At 43.7% G+C, this 19,426-nt stretch overlaps 2 protein-coding genes across 2 annotated transcripts in view; one reads left to right on the forward strand and one right to left on the reverse strand.

The window, feature by feature from the left end:
• grin3bb (glutamate receptor, ionotropic, N-methyl-D-aspartate 3Bb) overlaps window positions 1-9,816 on the forward strand; it is a 51,730-nt gene extending 41,914 nt beyond the window's left edge. The window contains exons 3-9 of the mRNA XM_087836471.1: window positions 1,402-2,494; window positions 3,846-3,991; window positions 5,342-5,457; window positions 7,302-7,453; window positions 8,107-8,271; window positions 8,369-8,436; window positions 8,780-9,816. Coding sequence (XP_087692597.1) covers window positions 1,402-2,494; window positions 3,846-3,991; window positions 5,342-5,457; window positions 7,302-7,453; window positions 8,107-8,271; window positions 8,369-8,436; window positions 8,780-9,581 — 2,542 coding nt within the window. The 3' untranslated portion in view covers window positions 9,582-9,816. The remainder of the gene's footprint in view (window positions 1-1,401; window positions 2,495-3,845; window positions 3,992-5,341; window positions 5,458-7,301; window positions 7,454-8,106; window positions 8,272-8,368; window positions 8,437-8,779) is intronic.
• A 2,952-nt stretch (window positions 9,817-12,768) lies between these two features.
• Window positions 12,769-18,606, reverse strand: LOC118454128 (uncharacterized). Its single transcript, XM_087836711.1, has 8 exons — window positions 18,390-18,606; window positions 18,223-18,296; window positions 18,101-18,144; window positions 15,314-15,522; window positions 14,763-14,998; window positions 14,482-14,604; window positions 14,079-14,262; window positions 12,769-13,040 (listed from the first exon to the last, which is right to left on the reverse strand). The coding sequence occupies exons 1-8, from the start codon at window positions 18,604-18,606 to the stop codon at window positions 12,769-12,771; spliced, it is 1,359 nt and encodes a 452-aa protein (XP_087692837.1).
• Between the last annotated feature and the right edge of the window lie 820 nt (window positions 18,607-19,426).

Genomic DNA, 19,426 nt, shown 5'->3' on the forward strand with positions numbered 1-19,426 from the left:
ATTTTGAGTTCACCCACGTGTGTTGAGAGCAGTGTTGGTCAAGTTACTTGAAAAAAGTAATCAGTAACTAATTACTGATTACTTACCCAAAAAACTAATCCCGTTACTTTACTGATTACTTATTTTCAAAAGTAATTAGTTACTTTTTAAAAACATGATTTGCAACATGAATAGGTAATAAAGCGATAGATCTTTCAGCACAATTCTACTTTTTCTGCATAATCCATCATATAAAATGTAATCAAATGAAAAAGTCTCTTTTTAAAACTGGTTTTATTAGTTTTAATCTTTTAACTTTATGCATCAAGCCTATATTTAATTATATGAAATATTCTCTGACTGGAAGAAATTTGTTTAACATTTAAACCTATTTTCTGCACATTCCAGCACATAAAATAAAATATTTTTTTGCGCTACACTCACTCATTCAAATAGATGCAAGTAAAACACAGCAGAAAATAAATAAAATCAAAGACTCAGCGGTCCTGTTGCTCTATTTTCACCTGTAAAGCAGGAGTGGAGCAGGCGGAAGGAGGTTTGCCCTGGTGCAGGTGTGCCGCAGCGGTCAGTGGAAGGATCTGGGAGTTTCTCTGTGAATTTCCCATTACGTGGTAGCGCACTCTCGGTGCTTGCTCGGAAGTTTAGGGGGGGGTTTTGCTGTAAAAAAGATTTTTTTCTCCCCATGCAGTGAACAGCGGAGGCTAATGTTTTTGTCACTTTTTACAGAATTAAACTCAAAGTAAGGTCAGTACTTCCACGCTCATACTCTCTCCCGCACACGTTATATTATCCATTGTTGATCTGCGCACAGCTGTTGCCACGAACATGGCACTGGCTTATGTCTTTGTCGTGAGACACTCTTGCAAAAAAGTCACGGTTTTAGTAACGCAGTAGCGCAGCGTGCTAACAGGAAAGTAACAGTTATCTAATTACCTTTTTTGCAATAGTAATCCCTTACTTTACTCGTTACTTGAAAAAAGTAATTGGATTACAGTAACGCGTTACTGCCCGTCTCTGGTTGAGAGTCCTGCATTTCGGGTCCAATCTCCTGCCTACCATACAGCGATTCATGACAGTTACATTATCTGTAGAACCAAAAAACTTCTTCATGATCAGTGGAAACATTGTGTCTGCCATCATATTGACCAATCAGAGCTGGAAACACATCAGGGTCATCTGTGTATTAAAAATGTAGTTTTTATGGTTAAAGTTAGACGGAGTCAAGCGTTGATCCCGGTGGGAGAGTAATTTTTTATTTATTAGCCTATTGACTGATAATTTTGTGATCCATTTTCTTCTGCTCTCAGTTAAAAACTGATAATTCAGTAGACAATGATCCAACAGCACTGCTCACAAGCCCTGCCCCCACTCACATGCAACCCGCTTTTTTTTCTGCTGCAGGTTTTTGTCAAACACATCTTTCTCTGGACTCACCGGTCCCATCCGAGTCCACCAGAATTGGTCTGAGGTTATTACTCTGCAGCGATTCCATATCTGGAGTCTGCGGCGGGACGCACTGGGTCAACCCACCTGGGTGACAGTAGGCAGCTGGGAGGATGGCTCGCTGCAGGTGGAGGACCAGCAAGTGTGGCAAGGACCCAAGCCTCACCACAGGATGGATGGGATGGGTGGGAGGACCAGGGGCCGGTGGCGGGCAGGGTTGCCCGTGGCAGGGAGTCGGGTCCGGGTGGTAACCCTGGTGGAACATCCTTTCGTGTTCACGCGGGACGTGGACGACGAGGGCAGCTGCCCGGCTGGTCAATTCTGCCTGGATGCTGCCGCTAACAGCTCAGAGACCCTGGAGAGATACTTCAGGGAAGTGGCAGTTGGGAACAGCAGCTCGCTGCCCAGAGACTACACCAAGTGCTGCTATGGATATTGTATAGACCTGCTGGAGAAGCTGGCTGAGGACCTAGGCTTTGAGTTTGACCTTTACATCGTCGGAGACGGAAAGTATGGAGCTTGGAAGGGAGGGCGCTGGACCGGGCTGGTGGGAGATCTCCTGAATGGTCTGGCAGACATGGCCGTCACCTCATTTAGCATAAATTCTGCCCGTAGCCGGGTGATCGACTTCACTTCGCCCTTCTTCTCCACCAGCCTGGGCATTCTGGTGCGCAGTAAGGACACAGCAGCCCCCATCGGGGCCTTCATGTGGCCCCTGCACTGGTCCATGTGGGTGGGCATCTTCCTGGCGCTGCACATCACTGCACTTTTCCTCACGCTCTACGAGTGGAAGAGTCCTTATGGGATGACACCTCATGGGCGCAACCGGATGAGGGTATTCTCTTACTCATCGGCTCTCAACCTGTGCTACGCCATCCTGTTCGGGCGCACCGTCTCCTCTAAGACCCCAAAGTGCTGGACGGGCCGCTTCCTGATGAACCTGTGGGCCATCTTCTGTCTGCTGGTGCTGTCCAGCTACACCGCCAACCTTGCTGCTGTCATGGTGGGAGAGAAGACCTTTGAGGAGGTCTCAGGGATCCATGATGCCAAGGTGAGATCGTAAGGTTCGATTATTTTGTCATGGTTCTGCTGTTAGTGTCAGGATCTTCAGCTGGTCTCCAATCACACGTAGAGCAAGGAGAGTGCAAACAGGACATCCTGAGAGACTAAAACATTTCTGAAGCATCCCTTTGGTTCAGCATATAGGGCTCATACTGGAGATTAGCATCCTGCATCATTATAATAATGTTGGTCAAGGACCAGTTAAATTTTCAGCCAAGTTGGGCAAGAACAACTTGAACCTTCAGTTATCATTAGCCAGGAAGTTAGCGAATGCTCTTAAAAACTATCACTAGCAAAATTTGACTAACATGAAACCTAACTTGACAATATATTTATTATATTGTATGAATTAATTAAGAGAAGATAAACCTTTATTAGAAACACTTACCATTTATTGAGGAATTTTTTTTACAGTTTTATATAAACAAAGAGGTTTTTGACTTTTACCCCCAAAGTGCAAAGCTATGACATCACAATGTAATTGGTCAGTTGCAATGGTGATCCTGGAACAACAATAATATGAAGATGCAAGAAAAACACTAACAGGGGATATCAGCTACACAGCATGAGATCTCACACAGAGGCCCAGGTCAGAGTCTTACTTGGAGCCTGGGGTTCACACAGCATGCGACTAAACTCGACCATTTCTCACCTCTAACCATGCCCGGTCTGACACCATCAGTTTCACACTCACACACACAAAATTTGCGGTCAGATGGTGAGTTTAAAGTGAGACAACCACAAGTGTTTTTCCTGTGAAACATTTTTCAGTCTCATGATAAAGGCAATGTGGTGCTGCTGGTTGAGGCGAGGTCAGATCTGTGTTTGTGAACTCTCTGCAGACTCTTTTCACTCTGTGCTCTCCGTCCTAAAACAATTACAGATTAAATTTGCTCTGTGGATCACCTGCCTTGTCATAATTACACTTTCAATTCAGCGGCTGATTGAAGCATGAAGCACGCCTCTCAGTGTTTGCACAGCCGGCACTGCTGGGAGCTCAGGGAGCTTTAATTGGACGTCCATCTGTGTGTGATTAGCTTTTTATTTTAAATGTGAAGCCCTGCAGCTTTCTGGGTGCCGCCTATCCTCATAGTGTATCAAGAGGCTGTGAAGGAAATTTCTGGATGTAATCTATAAAATAAAGCGTGACTAAGAAGAAACATGAAACTGAATGTGAGCGTGAGTGGCCCTGTACTGTGCAGCTTTGTGGGGTGTTTCAGGTCAAATGTGTTCACAGATGTTTCATGTGTTTCAGCTGAATATGCAGCATCCGCTGTTTCCTCTGTTTGTGTGTCCTTCATTCTTCTTGTCCTCTTCCTCCTCTTCGTTGGTGTGTGCAGCTTCATCATCCGTCACAGGGTTTTCGTTTTGGGACAGTGAGGGAAAGCAGTGCGGAGGATTACATGAAGAAGAGTTTTCCAGAAATGCATGAATACATGAGACGCTTCAACGAGCCGACCACACCTGAAGGAGTTGCCACCCTCAAGTAAGAGAGCAGCATTCAGCTGCAGGTTATGCTCTGATTCTCTTGGTTCTAACAGAGAAACCAGACTCAGTTCAGTTTTTCTAATTTTATTTATGGCCAAACACAAACAACTCCCTTTTAACTGGAAGAAACCTCTGACAGAATCAGGGAGGGGTTGAGAGGAGAGGGAAGAGAGCAAGGGGAGACAAAAAGCATAGAGGTGTAATGCAGAGAGTTGTATGAACTGAGAGTGATGAAAGTGAGCGAAGAAGAAACACTCAGTGCATCGTGCGAATCCCCATCATATGGGGATTGAAGGACATATCCTGGTCAAAAATGACTCCAAGGTTCCTCGCAGTGTTACTGGAGGCCAGACTAAGCATCTGGTTAGATACCATATTTCTAAGATTTTCAGGGCTGAGTACAATAGCTTCAGTTTTATCTGAATTAAGAAGCAGAAAATTAAAGGTCATCCAGGTCTTTATGTCTTTTCATAAAGACTACTGTATAAAGAGCTAACATCTCCAAAACATCAGGAGTAGTTAGTCATTATAAGAAGTGTTTGTGAACTGAAAATCAGGAATGTGGGATACTGTTTGTCCGGGATTTGGACAAGCCAGCGCGTGCTCCCAACGCAGGGGAAACAAATTCTGTCGGGGAGACCTACTTTGGCACTTATGCAGGTGAAGCCAAAGGCAAGATGTGCTTCATCATATTTTCTAGTCTTTGGCTTGGAAGGAAGTTGGTTTGGAAACATATTTGGCAATGTTTCATCTTCTGCTTTGCGTTTGTGTGGGAGCCCCATCAAAAACCTGTCCAAAATGCTAACAGTGTCCAAGCGTTCTTTTTCTTTCTTTTTTTTCCTCCTGCAATGGCGCCCCCCACTTTGGGAACCTCTGCTCTAATGTTCTAATAGGATATTATGGTCAACAGTATCGAACGCTGCACTGAGGTCTAGCAGGACAACCACAGAGATGAGTCCACTGTCAGAGGCTATAAGAAGCTCATTTGTAACCTTCACTAAAGCTGTTTCTGTGCTGTGATGGTCTCTGAAACCTGACTGAAACTCTTTAACCAAGCCATTCCTCTGCAAATGATCTTTAAGCTGTTTGACAACTACTGAAAGGAAGGTTAAAGATCGGCTTATAAGTAGCTAAGACCGCTGGGTCAAGATACGATTTAATTACTGATACTGTGGTATGTAGGTGATTGATGAAGATAGGCCGATCATAATTAAAACTGAACATCCCAGCACAGCAGAGGCTCGGACTGGAAACACGTCAGAAGAAAACAGGAAGACATGACGTGCATCATTGTCTGTGTGTGTGGTTTTGGAGTTTTCCGTAGTAACAGTGTGGCTCTGTGTTGAAGGACAGATCCTCCTCAGCTCGATGCCTTCATCATGGACAAAGCTCTGTTGGATTACGAAGTCTCCATCGATGCCGACTGCAAACTGGCGACAGTCGGGAAACCGTTTGCCATTGAAGGTAAGCAAGCAATACTGCGGGTGTTCCGTCTGTGTTTCGGTCAGGTCAAAGTGTACATTTGCTGTTTCTGTTTAGGTGACTTCCTGTCAGTGTTTTCTTTTAATTGGACTAATCAGAGGAGAGGAGCAAAGTTGTGTGATAGTTTAACGATTTAAAGATCAGCTGGTGAATCAGTCAAACAACCTTGACATACTGAGGGGTGTAACATCATAGTTCAGAAGTTCAGAAAACAAGCCAGCACTATGAAACTCGTCAGGTGACCTGAACCTTCAGATAACAAGAAACAGAAAAACTGATCTGAGTCTGAAGCCAAATTGTCGAGTCATTGTAGAGAAAGATGAATGCTTCACTGTTGGTGCTCTGATACAGCATCACTATTGTCAAAATGGCGACTAACAGAAAAAAGGTGACAGGAAATCGTTCCATCCGTGGAGTAAAGCTGAAGTTTACGTGATCCCTCAACACACACAATAAAAACAGTTTTAATAAATAATGGAAATAAAGAGTCCACAGCTGTTAGTTTCTCACTTTCATAGTTTCAGGTTTACATTAACTGAGGGTCTGCACCAGTCCTGCGTCACTGTTCTTTATTTTAGCTGTTTGGACAAACTGAATCTGCAGATTTTGTTTAAAAAAAAATTCAAAAATATAATTAGAGGGCCCATAAAAGAGGTCAACTAAATATAACTCTACAAAACGTAATTTCCAGAAACTTAAACAAAGTGGACACAACTTAACTCACAAACTGACCTCATTACAAGACACAAGAGGGTAGCTTTTATAGTGGTTTGGCCAAACCATTTACACACAATAGGAGGGAAACAAAAACAAACACTAATACTAACTAAGCACAGAATAACATAAGTAAACCTAAAACATCCCTGTTTCTGTTAAGAACATTGTTGGTCCTGCTGAGCAGGCATTTTGTTTTCCTCAGCCACGCCTTTTGCCCAGACAGGAAATAGCTACTGCCCCACACCAGGTAACTCAAAGAAAGAAAAACAACAGAAAACATTTTTAGGAAAACCACACAATGCTATTATGTGCATGCTTTGTAATATCAGTGTTATGTTTAGGTAAAATGATTAAGGAATTATATTAGTGAAGTAGCTGCAAACCAAATAAATAAAGTGAACGAATGGAATTGTTTTACCCATATGTGGCTGATGCCATCACAGTGTAGGAGCAGAAGATCAGTTCTCAGATTTAGATGGAGAAGAAGACCAGTGTAGAGGCAGGCCTACAAACCAAAGCTGACGGGAAATGATGTAGATCAGCACAGTGACTCGTCTTTATGAGGTCAAACATTGGGTTGAAACGTGAATAAAGTTTAAATTTGAATATGAGCAGTAAAAGTTTCCCGCTCTGACCTTCAGATGAGCCATTATTAAGATTTTCTTTTAGTTTAATTAGACTTCGCGTCATCCTCCAGAATAATTACTGCTTAGACTTCTTAATTAACAGGTCCGTGGTTTTCACTCCTGATTTATTCGACTTCCTGTTCTTGGCTCAGACATCCGTCTGCTCACTCCACACAAACAGACATGAACAATGCCTGATGTTGCTGTTTGTATCGTTCACCTTTCTGATGTTTTTTCTTCCTCTCACAACCTCTGAGGTTCAGCTTTCTGTAATATGAGCCTGATCGCCTATTATTGATTGTTGTTGACAGTTTCTTTGTTTGTTGTTTGTGTGTCGTGTTTTTGTTTTGTTTTTTCTTTTATGCTCAATACCATCTGTCTGCTCAAATGTCTGATTTCTCTCTGCAGTTCCTGGACAGATAGAGAAACAAATTATGTACTGCCGTTTGTTGTTTTTATTGTTTACTGTTTATTTGTTTCCAGGTTACGGTATCGGCCTCCCTCAGAATTCTCCTCTGACATCCAATGTCTCCGAGTTCATCAGCAGGTACAAATCCGATGGTTACATGGACCTGCTGCACGACAAGTGGTACAAAGTGGTTCCGTGTGGGAACCGTGTGTTCGCCGTTACTGAGGTCAGTGTGACAGCAGCACACCTGTGTGGCCGCGGCCACCTGTTCCTTCCTGTTGCTGGTGTAGAGCTGCTCAGAGATCAAACCTGAGATGCTTTCATGAAATGTATTTTATTTCAACCTTCTCAAAGCCAACAGAACAACATGAGGAGGCGTCTGGACACTTCAGATCTGGACTGGATATATTTTCTGACTGTGCTCAGGTGGGCAGATGCTGTCCCCTGCTGGTCACTCTGAGACACAGCTATCAAACCTCATAAAGGCAGATTAAAAAACATAACACAAACTGCAGTCGGCAACAGGAAACCAGTTAGCAACACAGCAAGAAACCAGCTGCTGACACACTGCAGGCACAGAGGACAGGGCAAATACATCTTCCTGCTCTTTTAAAACAAGCTGCCCGCTGACCTTAGATCAGTTACATGTGTGCGTCCATTTAAAAACAGACTCAAAATCTCTTTGTTTGCACAGGCCTGCACTCATCAGGTGTTTTTTGTTTTGGTTTATTTTAGTTTTATATTTTGCTCCTTTCAATGCCTTTACAATTTTAAACATGCACAGGTTTTTATGTTTTTATCTTCTGTGTTAAGCATGTTCCATTTGCAACTAATGAAATGTGGTAAATAAGTATAAGTAATAACTCCCTTCTCTCTCAGACTCTTCAGATGGGCATCAGCCACTTTTCCGGACTTTTCGTGTTGCTGTGCGTCGGCGTGAGCGGCGCTTTGCTGACTCTGGCAGGCGAACATGGTTTTTACCGACTCGTTCTGCCACACATCCGCCGTCGTCAGAACCTAAAGTACTGGCTGCACACCTCACAGGTAAGTCAGAGAGGGATGACCTCAGCCGAGTGCTTTTATATAATTCATTCATGTTTGTGAAAAACGAAATGAGAAAACTAAACGCTCTGTGTGACAGAAAATCCACCGAGCTCTGAACATGACGTATGAGGACGTGAAGAGGCAGCGAGCAGAGAGAGAGAAGAGGTCAGTCTCACCATCTGAGCTCGGAGTGTTTAGGTTAACTCTGATGGGAGTTGCAAGATGTCAGCAGAGAACAGCACAACCTCAGGCTTCAATCTCCAGTTATTCTTTCAGTTATGAGGCTGATTTAATAATCCATGAATGAGAAATACGATAAATATAAACTTTCATGAGCAGAAACACTGTTGAAAAAATCTTGGTTTTAAATTAGAAACACATGACCTTATGATGTTTTTTCAGTTCTTCAAGCTAAACGTCTCCTTTGGAGTTTAGAGATTTCTTATCCACATATTTCTCACTGACTTATGTGCATTATTCTAAGCCTAAGGTCTTTGTCTGTGTTCAGCTGTAACCTGCACAAGTCTCAGCCCCCTCCGGCCCCTCCCGCTCCGGGAGCTTCAGCCAAATGGAACAACGAGGCGAGCAAGGACGCCGCTGCCGCAGCTACCGCCGCTGCTGCCAAGGATGCCAGAGACTTCAAAAGAGTCCACTTCAACCTGGAGACGCTGAACACCCGCCGTCTGCTTGCTCGTCTTGCAGTCTCTGAAGCCAAGGGAGGCAGCGCCATGGCTGAGAGGGAGGGTCCAGCCAAGCCGAACGCGGGGCCAAACAGCAGGCTGTGTGAGAATGGAGGACCGGCGGCTTCGTTCACCAACCGACTCCTCACGCTCCCCTCCTCATCCTCCTCTGCAAGACCCAATGCTTCAGCTCCACCCCCCACAGCCGCGGCGCTTTCTCCGCCTGCTACTTCCACCCCTGCCCCCGTTACCATAGCCCCGCCTGCCTCAGATGCCCCACCCCGTGCTGCTGTGGCTCCGCCCCGGCCTGGCGAGCTGGAGGAGCTGGAGGAGGAGATCGAACAGATGAGGGAGAAGTTACGGACAGCTCTGGCAAGGAGAGCTGAGATTCAGACGACTCTAACCAAACCCACCGTCACAGTGACAAGCACCCCATCATCCGTTACCACGACAACCATTATGGCAACCCCAACAACGACAGGAGCCACGCCCATTCCCATACCAACCATTACCCCAGTAACAACCCTTCCTTCCAACATGAAATGCGTCACGACCATGACCGACCCGCCTCACAAAGTCCTATCTAAAGTCCGGCCCCTCCATAGCAGCCTGGCCAGTCAGAGGAGGTGATGTTCTCTGGAAAGGTCACGACACGGCGGCCATTCTAATCAGCAGTGAGGAAAAAAAATGTTCCTTTTATTTTGTTTAACTTTCTCAAGTTCTCAAAGAAGTTGATTGGACAGAAAACATCAAAGAGCCCTGAAGCTAATCAGATGATTGGTTACCTAATCAATATTTTTAGGCTGGATGAAATTATTGAACCCTTTAGAGTACAAACACTTTATATTTCCAGCTAAAATTAGAAATCCTGTGAAAACATTAAAGAAAAAATGAAATTGTTTCAATTACTTTATAAAATAAAAAATTAGTGTTGAGAAAATATGCTAATTTAAATCCATAAATCTTAAAATGAAAGTCAGAAGATCAGGTAACATGCTCCAAACCCGAACCTTTATTATTTTACACATTTCAAAGTTTGAATAATCACTCAAAGACCAGTTATTTTATACACTAAATTTATTATTTTGTAATATTACTAATATTAGTAATTAGTATTGAATTTGTCTTACTGTGAGTACAGTTTGTTTTTCAGGGTTTTTTACTCCTAAACGTCAAAGACAATCTATTTAAAATATTTTAATATGATATATTTATCACTTTAAAAGTGATGTTTTTTTTGTCAATTAAGTGCTCAATAAAAAAAAAAATCCTTTAATGTTTTTCAGTCACAAGTACAGCTTGTGAAGTCTAAAGTCTGTCAGATAAGTTATGTAAACTGAGGAAGAGAAGAAGACCAGGACGTGAGCCTGAGGTACACCGAATTTAATGAGTTCTTAGTTTGAGCCAAATACAGAATAATGTAGCAGTTGTATTATAGAAGTGCATATCCTAAAGAATCCAGAGACTTATTTTTGCATATTTTTACATATTTAGTAACAAAACAAATAAGTTTGTATATAATTAAAATAGCTGCAGTGAATCTAAAGATTTTATTCTTTATTTTTATATAAAATCAGAGTCTGATGTTCAGTTTCCACCTCTGACTGGTTAAAACGGCCGCCGTGACAGAGACTGAAGAGCATTTCTGGAACTTTCTAAAACTCTGGCGGTGCACAAAAAGCATGTCCACTCTTTAAAAATAAATTACAAGAAGTACACACACCACCAGACACAACATGAACAATAGAGCTGTTTCCTGTTGGGAACAGAAACGGTGGTGTTCATGCAATAACATCGTTTGTTCTTCACATAGACGTAACTCCTCTTCATGTAACATGAACATGGTTAGTGTAAGCAGTATGCCGAAGGTTTTTATTAGAGTCACTTCACTACAGACGTGAAACCTTAAATGTTCCCACAGAGCCTGAACCCATCCCCGATTGTGACTTTAACCCCACCAATAAGTTAAACTGCAGAAATATCTTAAAGACATAAACACCTGGATGACCTCTATTTTTCTGCTTCTAAACTTCTAAAAACTGAGGTTATTGTACTCGGCCCTGAAAATCTTAGAAATATGGTATCTAATCAGATACCTACTCTGGATGGCATTACCTTGGCCTCCAGTAACACTGTGAGTAATCGCGGAGTCATTTTTGACCAGGATATGTCCTTCAGCATCTACATTAAACAAATATTTATCTTTCTTCAAACATGTTTCTTAGAAACACTGAACTGCATCACTTTCCAAACTAAAGATGAAGAAATGTTCAGATTCTCCAGAAAACGTGAAAACTTTTGTTAAACCTTCAAATGGTCTGAAAAGTTGAGGATGTTTTCACTCTGTTTGGTACATTTACAGGTTTCTCATAAAAAAGAAAGAAAAAAATTGATTTGTATTTTATTCATTCATTCATTCAGTTTGTTTTTCATCAGTTAAACTTAAATCTGAGAGATGAGCCTGAGTTTTAACTTTCAGATATTTTACTGAGTTAAATCCATTATTCATCCTGTTATTCTTCCTAAGTGTTTTTATGATAATTAATAAAACCGACTTTCTAATGAAGTCTGTGACGTTGTATTTTACTGGTTGATCTGATTTAACTGAGGAATCGGCTGGAGTTATTAAAAGGTTAAACCTCAGTGTCAGTCTAAAATTTGTCAAACCCTCTGTTTTATTCACAGCTAACAAGCTAGGTGTAGAATGATCGATCAGTGATTTCTTATAACACAGCTTTACTGAGTGTACAGTAAGCATCCATCAGTCATAACAATAACAATACCTCTTACTGCTGTAAAAGGTATTGCAACGACATAAAGCTGCCATACACCTTGGCTTAAACCAGTATAAGACGTCTTAGCCACAAGAGCATGCATGTAGAAAGTATGCACCTATGCTAACAGTTTCCTTTGTTTTCTAGCATTTACACTAAACTAACACAAATGTCATCTGCAGATGTGATGAAGGGTATACTCAGTCACTTTTTTCTTTATTTAATAGAAGAAAATACTGTACTCAAAAATATACATTGATTTGTGGGTAGCTACATCTCCCAACAATTGAGGAACCCTCATGAACTTATCATTAATGTATTAAAAATAGATAACAGCTGCCATGTTGCCCAACCATCTTGAATACAGTGATTGCTGTTCTGCCTAATCAGCACAGCGATTATAGACTGGCCTCATACCAGAGGTGGAGGAGAACAGAAATGGTAGGCATTGGTGTGCTGTGGACGGGCATTTTAATTCCTATCTGCATTTCAAACTGAAGATATCAAGGATCAAATCTATGTTTTATCATTAAAGAAGATAGAAACAAAAACATGAAAGGGACAATGCCACCACGATCTTATTAAAACCTAATCCTCTTTCTCCTCACCTCAAGTCTCATCTCCTGAAATGAAGTTGGGGCTCTAACACATGAAAATGTGCATAAACAAGTTATTTGCAATACTGTCATAGTTACTTAATGTGATCAGAAAAGAAACACAATCTGCTGACATCTATAGGTGAGATTTTACACCTTGTTTCCTGATGAGGTGTTCGCGGACCTGTTAGTTCTGGGGAGTTGTAATGCAATCAGTGTTCCTGTTCTTGATCTTGTGACATTTTTGGAAATTCAAACAGAAATGTGGTTGTTGTCACTTTAAGAGTTTCTCTCTTTTTATTTAAAAAAAAAAATCTTTTAGATAATTTCATCTCAAATATTGAAACAGGTGTTTGTAAAAATAAACCACTGAACCTTGTTCACACAGAGAATTATAAACATTTAATCATATTTTTAAAAAAAATGTTACAGCTGTTTTCTGATTGATCAGCTCTTGTTGAGAGCAGCTGCCAGCTGGTTGTAGCTCATCTTCCTCAGTATCTCCTCAGTTACCTCCTTGGCCCCCTCGGCGTGGTACTTCTGGACCATGAGGTCAACAGTTCTGGTTCTGTCTGCGGCCTCCAGTCGGCTGACGGAGATCGGATCAGTCCGGAGACTCAGGAAGCGCTGGAAGGTTTTCAGATCCTCTGAACCGAGACGGTTGAGCATCTGCAGCAGCTGCAGGGTCGCATCTTCGTCCTGCAAGTCCAGCACCTTCACTGAGATGGGAGAGACCGGAACACAGATCAGACCAGATCCACACACATTAACTGATCTGCAAGACCGGTAATGTTGTGGTGATGGAGCTGTCCTCCCTTAAGATGGTGTCGAAGAGGCCAAGATAAAGACAATGCTGGACAATACCTCCCACCCACTCTATGACGTACTGCCCAGTCACAGGAGCACGCTTAGCGAGAGACTGCGATTACCCATAATGCACCACTGAATGACACAGGAAATCATTCCACCCTGTGGATATCACATCCAACTAATGCACAGTACACACTGCAGTAGTTACACCATTTTGCACATCCTCTACAGTAAAATAACACATAACATATAAATAAAGTTTTACATTTTACGGTAAAATGTCAATCATATATTTTTAACCTTTGTAAGATTCTGGATATTTATAATTGAGCTATTTGTATATATTAAAGCTATTTTTTTATATTCTGTAATTTTGTAATATATTGCATTATTTCATTTCCTCTGGGATTAATAAAGGATTCTGATTCTGATGTTTATAGATCTGTCTGTGTGAACAAAAAGATCTGAGGTCACTCTGGATTAAACAGATTATTCAGATTAAGTCATCAGAAATGTTTGAAACTACAGTTATTAATTAAAGGACTCATTAATAAATTTTATGTTATCACTGTTACCTGATAAACATTTCTCAGGTGGAACAGCTGGATTTCTGATTAGCTGATGAAAGAGTCAGTAAGTTTGGTTTGATTAAAGCCTCTAAAGGACAAAGAGCATGTCTGGGGGCAGCAGTCTGAAACTGCTGGACACCAGCCAATTAAAGGACAGGATTCAGACGCATGAGCACAAACTGGGAGCCAGGAAAAAAACACTGGTCAAGACAGGCAAACGTTCAATGGAGATGTCTGGCTGAAACAAACAAAGAGAAGCTGCAGGTTCACGAGCCTCCGTGACAAAGTGTATATCACTTTAACCATGATGTGTTTTCAGTTTGACTATGAATCAACAACAAACGCAGGTAAAAGAAGGTCACATGTAGTGTGAATTACCTTTCAGCTGGATGTCTCGGGCCCAGACCTCACACTCTTTGTTGCCAAACAGCCAGCCGATCAGACGGGATCCAGCCGCATGACTCCTGAGCTGCAGCCTCACTTGTGTGGCTCCAGCCTTCAGCTGCACCTGGAATGATGGCAGGAAGTTGTTGTAGTCTCTGAAGTTCACAAACTTTGATGTCTGAAATGATAAAAACAACAAATGAGCTTCATGAGAGTGTGTGTGTAAAAATTAAGATCAGGGTCTAATCAGGAAGCAGCGTCAACAAACTCAGCTTCCTGTTTCTGAACAGCTGATGGAGTTCCAATTCGAGGATTCACCATGGCAATGGTAAACAAAGAGAAAGCAAAGCATCAGGTGAGAGCAGGTGAGAGCAGGTGCAGCGTCCAAGTGACATACCTCTGGCTGGATGACTGTGACGGGCTCTCCAATCAGTTTGTATGTGTGATTTGGGATCAGTTCGCAGTCAGGAATAGCTTCGATGTACTCAGCACCAATCCGACGCTTCCACTCCTTTCTCACCTGCACATCAGGTGAAGAGTCAGAGCCACAAAGACGGATTCAGGTATTTGTTACAGGTGTCAGAGGATATCGTTTCAAATATAAATCATTTGAAATTTAAACCTTTCACTGCAATTTTCATGGATATTGTAAGGACCCTTCAGGCAGGGCCTGCTTACCTGAGTGAGGCAGACATTCCTGGGCAGCAGCAGGACAAACAGTGTGGAATTAGTGGGTTGAGAGAAGATCAACACCAGGCCAGCAATCTGGTCACTGGGCGCTGGGGTCACCAGACCAAAGCACGAGAAGCCCGAGATATCAACTGTCACGTGACTATCGGTCACCTGACCTGGAGTGATAAAGTCCACACAGTCCCCAGTGACATGAGCTACAGATAGGAAGTGCTGACCACCATCTGCAAGATAGAAAAAGATGGCAATTCAGACGTGTCTGACATGGTAACCCTGGAATGAGCCAAACACAAAATGTAAATCTAAACTTCTCTCCAAAGTCTCGAACTCAGAGGATTAAACAAGATCAGAAAGTATTTTTCTTTCCTCCAAAACATCAGGCGAGGATGATTTCTTCTGCAGGTTCTGTTTGCAGTCATGAGTACGCTCATTAATTATCTGCTGCAAGGCCAGTAAACGTGGATGTGAATGTGAAGTTTGACCTCATGGTGGGACTGTGAAATGTAACTGGCAGTAAACGTGTCAAAGAAACCTGAGACCTGAGAGCAGCTGGCAATGCGGCAGGTGGAGTCGCTGGAAGCTCCCAGTCAGCAGGTGGAACCTGAACAGAGCTCCTGCCACCTGCAGCCCTTTAGAGGACAGGAAGTCCACATCCCAGGGAACCATCTCATACACCACGTCACCAAATCCCTCCAACACCAGGCCTGTCAGACTGCACCTGAACACACCGTGCTGCTGGCAGCGCAACCTGGCAACATGGAAACATTACTGTTTATTTGTTAGCTCTTAACTGTGAGGGGATATTCAGAGCATCTAGACAATGTTCACAGCCTTAAATTGTATTATACAGCCCTTTGCTGCATGTCTTCCCCCTTCTCTCTCTGCCCACGCTTTCCTGTCGTTTCTTCACTGAGCCTTCTAATAAAGTTGAAAATGGACAAAAAAATATTTGTTTATTGTCTGAAACAGTCATTATTTGGTGGGAGGCTTTAAAGCCCACGACCTCATTTTAGGTTTGACAGCATTTTAGTAGATAGAGGTGAATGGCTTAAGCATGAATTGAGCTTGAGTTTGGGGAAGGCCTCGAAGGGAACCTGCAGCGGCTCCTGGGCCTGGAAGATTAGTACTACATAGAAGTGAAGAAGTGAAAGAATTGAAAAGGAGAGGGAGGGTGAGAACAAAGAGCTTGTAGAACTGGGGGATCATATATAGATAAGAACCGGAAGGAGACTGTTGGGAGGCATCGTCCCGCTCTCCATCGATGTCGGTCAGCAGCGACAGCTTCGGCTTCGTCCCAGGCGAGGTTGACGGTTTGCAGATCCTCCATAAATGTTCAATGCCATGTGATCTTTGGCTGACCTTGCTTTCCCTTGGCAGTGCGCAGGAACCATGTAATGGGGATCTTGGCCGGGCGATGAGCGAGTAGATGTAGAACATGGCCCGCAAAGTGGAAGCGCCTTTCGGCAACAACATCAGGCTGAGGGACGGGTGACTGCTCTTCATAAGACCTCTTTGTTCGTTATCCAGTCCCAGTAGGAAGGATGCCAGTATTGATCCATCCATTCATCCATTCATATCCTTTTTAGGGTTGCGGGACCTGTGCAGCTGTCAACAATCCAGACGCAGCAGAGGGAGTTGGAGTAGAGACCACGAAGGGCGTCTGCAAACTGCTGGGGGACTCCATAGTGATGTAGGATAGCCCATAGTCGGCCGGTGAACGCTGTCAAAAGCCTTCTTGAAATCGATAAAATTGATAGAAATCTTCCTTTGGTATTCCAATGTTTGTTCAACAATCATGCCGAGGGTGAAGATTTGGTCGACACATGACCAGCCACTCCGAAAACCAGCCTGCTCTTCTTGCAATCGCTCGTCCCCTGCATGTCGTAGCCGACTCAAAAGAACGAGGCAACGAGGTAGAAAGAACAAACCATAGTATAAAATCTCTCAAGTGAATGCTCCTATAGGGATGTGATGCAAACTAGAAGACTAGACAGAGACTAGACTCATTGAGATCATCAACAAGACTGGCTCTCTTCCACAATGTGTGTTTTGTACTGTATTCCTCCCCTCACCCCCAACCGGTCGCAGCAGATGGCCCCTCCCTGAACCTGGTTCTGCAGGAGGTTTCTTCCTGTTAAAGGGGAGTTTTTCCTTCCCACTGTCGCCAAGTGCTTGCTCATAGGAGATCATATAGATGTTGGGGTTTCTCTGTGTTATTGTAGGGCCTTTACCTTACAAAATAAAGTCATCCAAGTGACTTTTTCAGTTTGAAGAAGAAGAAAAAGAAGTGATGAAACATTTCTCCCACTGAAAACACTACATCCAGATGAACAGAATCAACCTCTTGGGGAATACCTCAAAATGACAAAGTGAAAAGCTCCAACAGGTTTGATAGGGACCGTTGGTACTCGGCTATTTTCAGATCTTTCCAGAGATGTTCAGTCAGGTTCAAGTCTTGGCTCTTGCTGGGTCACTTCAGAGTGGTCCCAAGCCACTCCTTTGTTATCTTGGCTGTGTGCTTAGAGTCACTGTCCTGTTGGAACCGTCACCCCAGTCCAAGGTCCAGAGCCCTCTGGAGCAGGTTATCATCAAAGATGTCTCTGTACATTGCTGCATTAATCTTTCCCTTGACCATCACTAGTTTCCCCGTTTCTGCTGCTGAGAAATATTATGAGGTGAAAAAATGAATTTAATCCATTTTAGAATAAGGCTGTAACATGACAAGACAACATGACAGTGTGGAACAAGTGACGCACTGTGAATACTTCCACTGTAGGGTAAGGTGGTATTGATGAACTTGTGTGATTTGGTGATAATGTCAGTATGTGTTGGGTCTGACTCACAAGAACTTACAAATAAAAACACATCAAACATCACAAACATAACTCGAGGTCACAACATCAAGAGCGGGATCAACAGCAGCATGGCACCAGATCTGCCCTAACCCTCCATTAAACCAATCAGCCAACAACCCTGTGTTAGGGCGATCGTGGCTCAAGAGTTGGGAGTTCGCCTTGTAATCGGAAGGTTGCCAGTTCGAGCCCCGGCTTGGACAGTCTCGGTCGTTGTGTCCTTGGGCAAGACACTTCACCCGTTGCCTACTGGTGGTGGTCAGAGTGCCCGGTGGCGCCAGTGTCCGGCAGCCTCGCCTCTGTCAGTGCGCCCCAGGGTGGCTGTGGCTACAATGTAGCTTGCCATCACCAGTGTGTGAATGTGTGTGTGAATGGGTGAATGACTGGATGTGTAAAGAGCTTTGGGGTCCTTAGGGACTAGTAAACTACTTGTAACACCTCATCATAAATACAGGCCAAATACAGGCCATTTACCTGAATATGCTCCCATCCTCGCTGACCTCAGGTGTAATCTCAACCTGCACAGACCAACAGGTAAAAAAAGATTGATTAAGCATTGATTAGCACATCAGTGACATCACAGTGACACAACTTACCTGTGGTGTATTTGTCTCCAACCTGATGTCAGAGTAGGTCTGTGATGTCACTGCTTCTGCTTGAAAACAGAGACCTGCAGAAAGATGACATCATCGCATCACATGATTACATCCTTCCTGATAAATATCGAGTCAAGTGTAGCTTAGCACAGACTTTGCATACATACACAGCGTTGGCACGATCTTCATCAGGATCTCCATGGCGACACGTTCTGCCCGACTGGATCCAAAGAGTTTTTCTAGAAGTCTCCACGTCGTCCGTCTGTCTGCGTGTTCCAACTGCTCTCTACCAATGGGAGAGTGACTTTCTGCAGTCATGTATTTGTTGACCAACCACTGGAAACACTCAAGCTCATCTGAGACCAGAAACTCCAACATCTCCATGATGACAACTGAGTCTGAGGCATTCTGGGAAACAAAAATAGGACAGCTGGTGACATCATGGATCAAGGTGAACTGGTGGTCTTCAGACCTGACATTCCCTCTGAGCCTTGCTGAAACTGTCAGGTGACAAAAACAAACCTTGCCCCTGATGTGATCCTCTTTCAGCTCCTGCAGTAAAAAGGGTTCTGATTGACCAAGGGAGTGGTAGAACACTTTCTGAGCTTCCTCCCCTTTCCTGAGGACCAGGTCTACTAGAGCCCGGTTCCTGTCCTTGCAAGCTCCGTAGATGGCGATGGCCTCCCTTTCTGAGGCGTTGAGGATCCTGCAGCATTGCAGGGCTTCCAGGATGGGGCCGGGTCCCTGGATCCTGCTGATAAGCTTCCGCCGCTGAGTCTTCACAAAGCCCTGGACAGGTTTTAGATCTGATTCAGGTCTCAGGGGGATCATGGTGAAGCGTACAGGGCGAACTTGATGATTTCCGCCGATTAGAGACTGGACTGCGGCCAACACCGCTGGTGCTCTGTCCTCCTGGTAACACCTCATCATGGTTTTGGCGGTGCTGCAGGCGTCAGCAGACCGCAACCAGCGTGGAGGGATGGGGGGGAAGTCCTGCAGCAGGTCTGACTGACTGAGACCCCACTGGATCCTCCAGAGCTCCACAATTGGTAGCTTTGAAAGCTTCCGCATCAGTACATCCTCCTTACCATCCTCCATTGGGGTATGGGGTGAGTCCCAAACCTGAACTGCCTCCAGCATGTCACCCATGAGTTACGTGTGTGCCCTCAGCTTTGACTGACAGGCCAAGAGACCTCCTGCAAGA

This window comes from Neolamprologus brichardi, chromosome 23, assembly GCF_056152115.1.
Source record: "Neolamprologus brichardi isolate AB-2024 chromosome 23, ASM5615211v1, whole genome shotgun sequence".
NCBI lineage: Eukaryota > Metazoa > Chordata > Actinopteri > Cichliformes > Cichlidae > Neolamprologus > Neolamprologus brichardi.

Excerpts from the sequence above, each read along its gene's own strand:
- LOC118454128 (XM_087836711.1), bottom strand. The coding sequence starts at position 18,606 with ATGGAGATGTTGGAGTTTCTGGTCTCAGATGAGCTTGAGTGTTTCCAG. Across the intron at positions 15,523-18,100 it reads GAGGATGGGAGCATATTCAG|GTTGCGCTGCCAGCAGCACG; the intron begins GTAAATGGCCTG and ends CCATGTTGCCAG. Across the intron at positions 14,605-14,762 it reads GGAATGTCTGCCTCACTCAG|GTGAGAAAGGAGTGGAAGCG; the intron begins GTAAGCAGGCCC and ends CCTGATGTGCAG.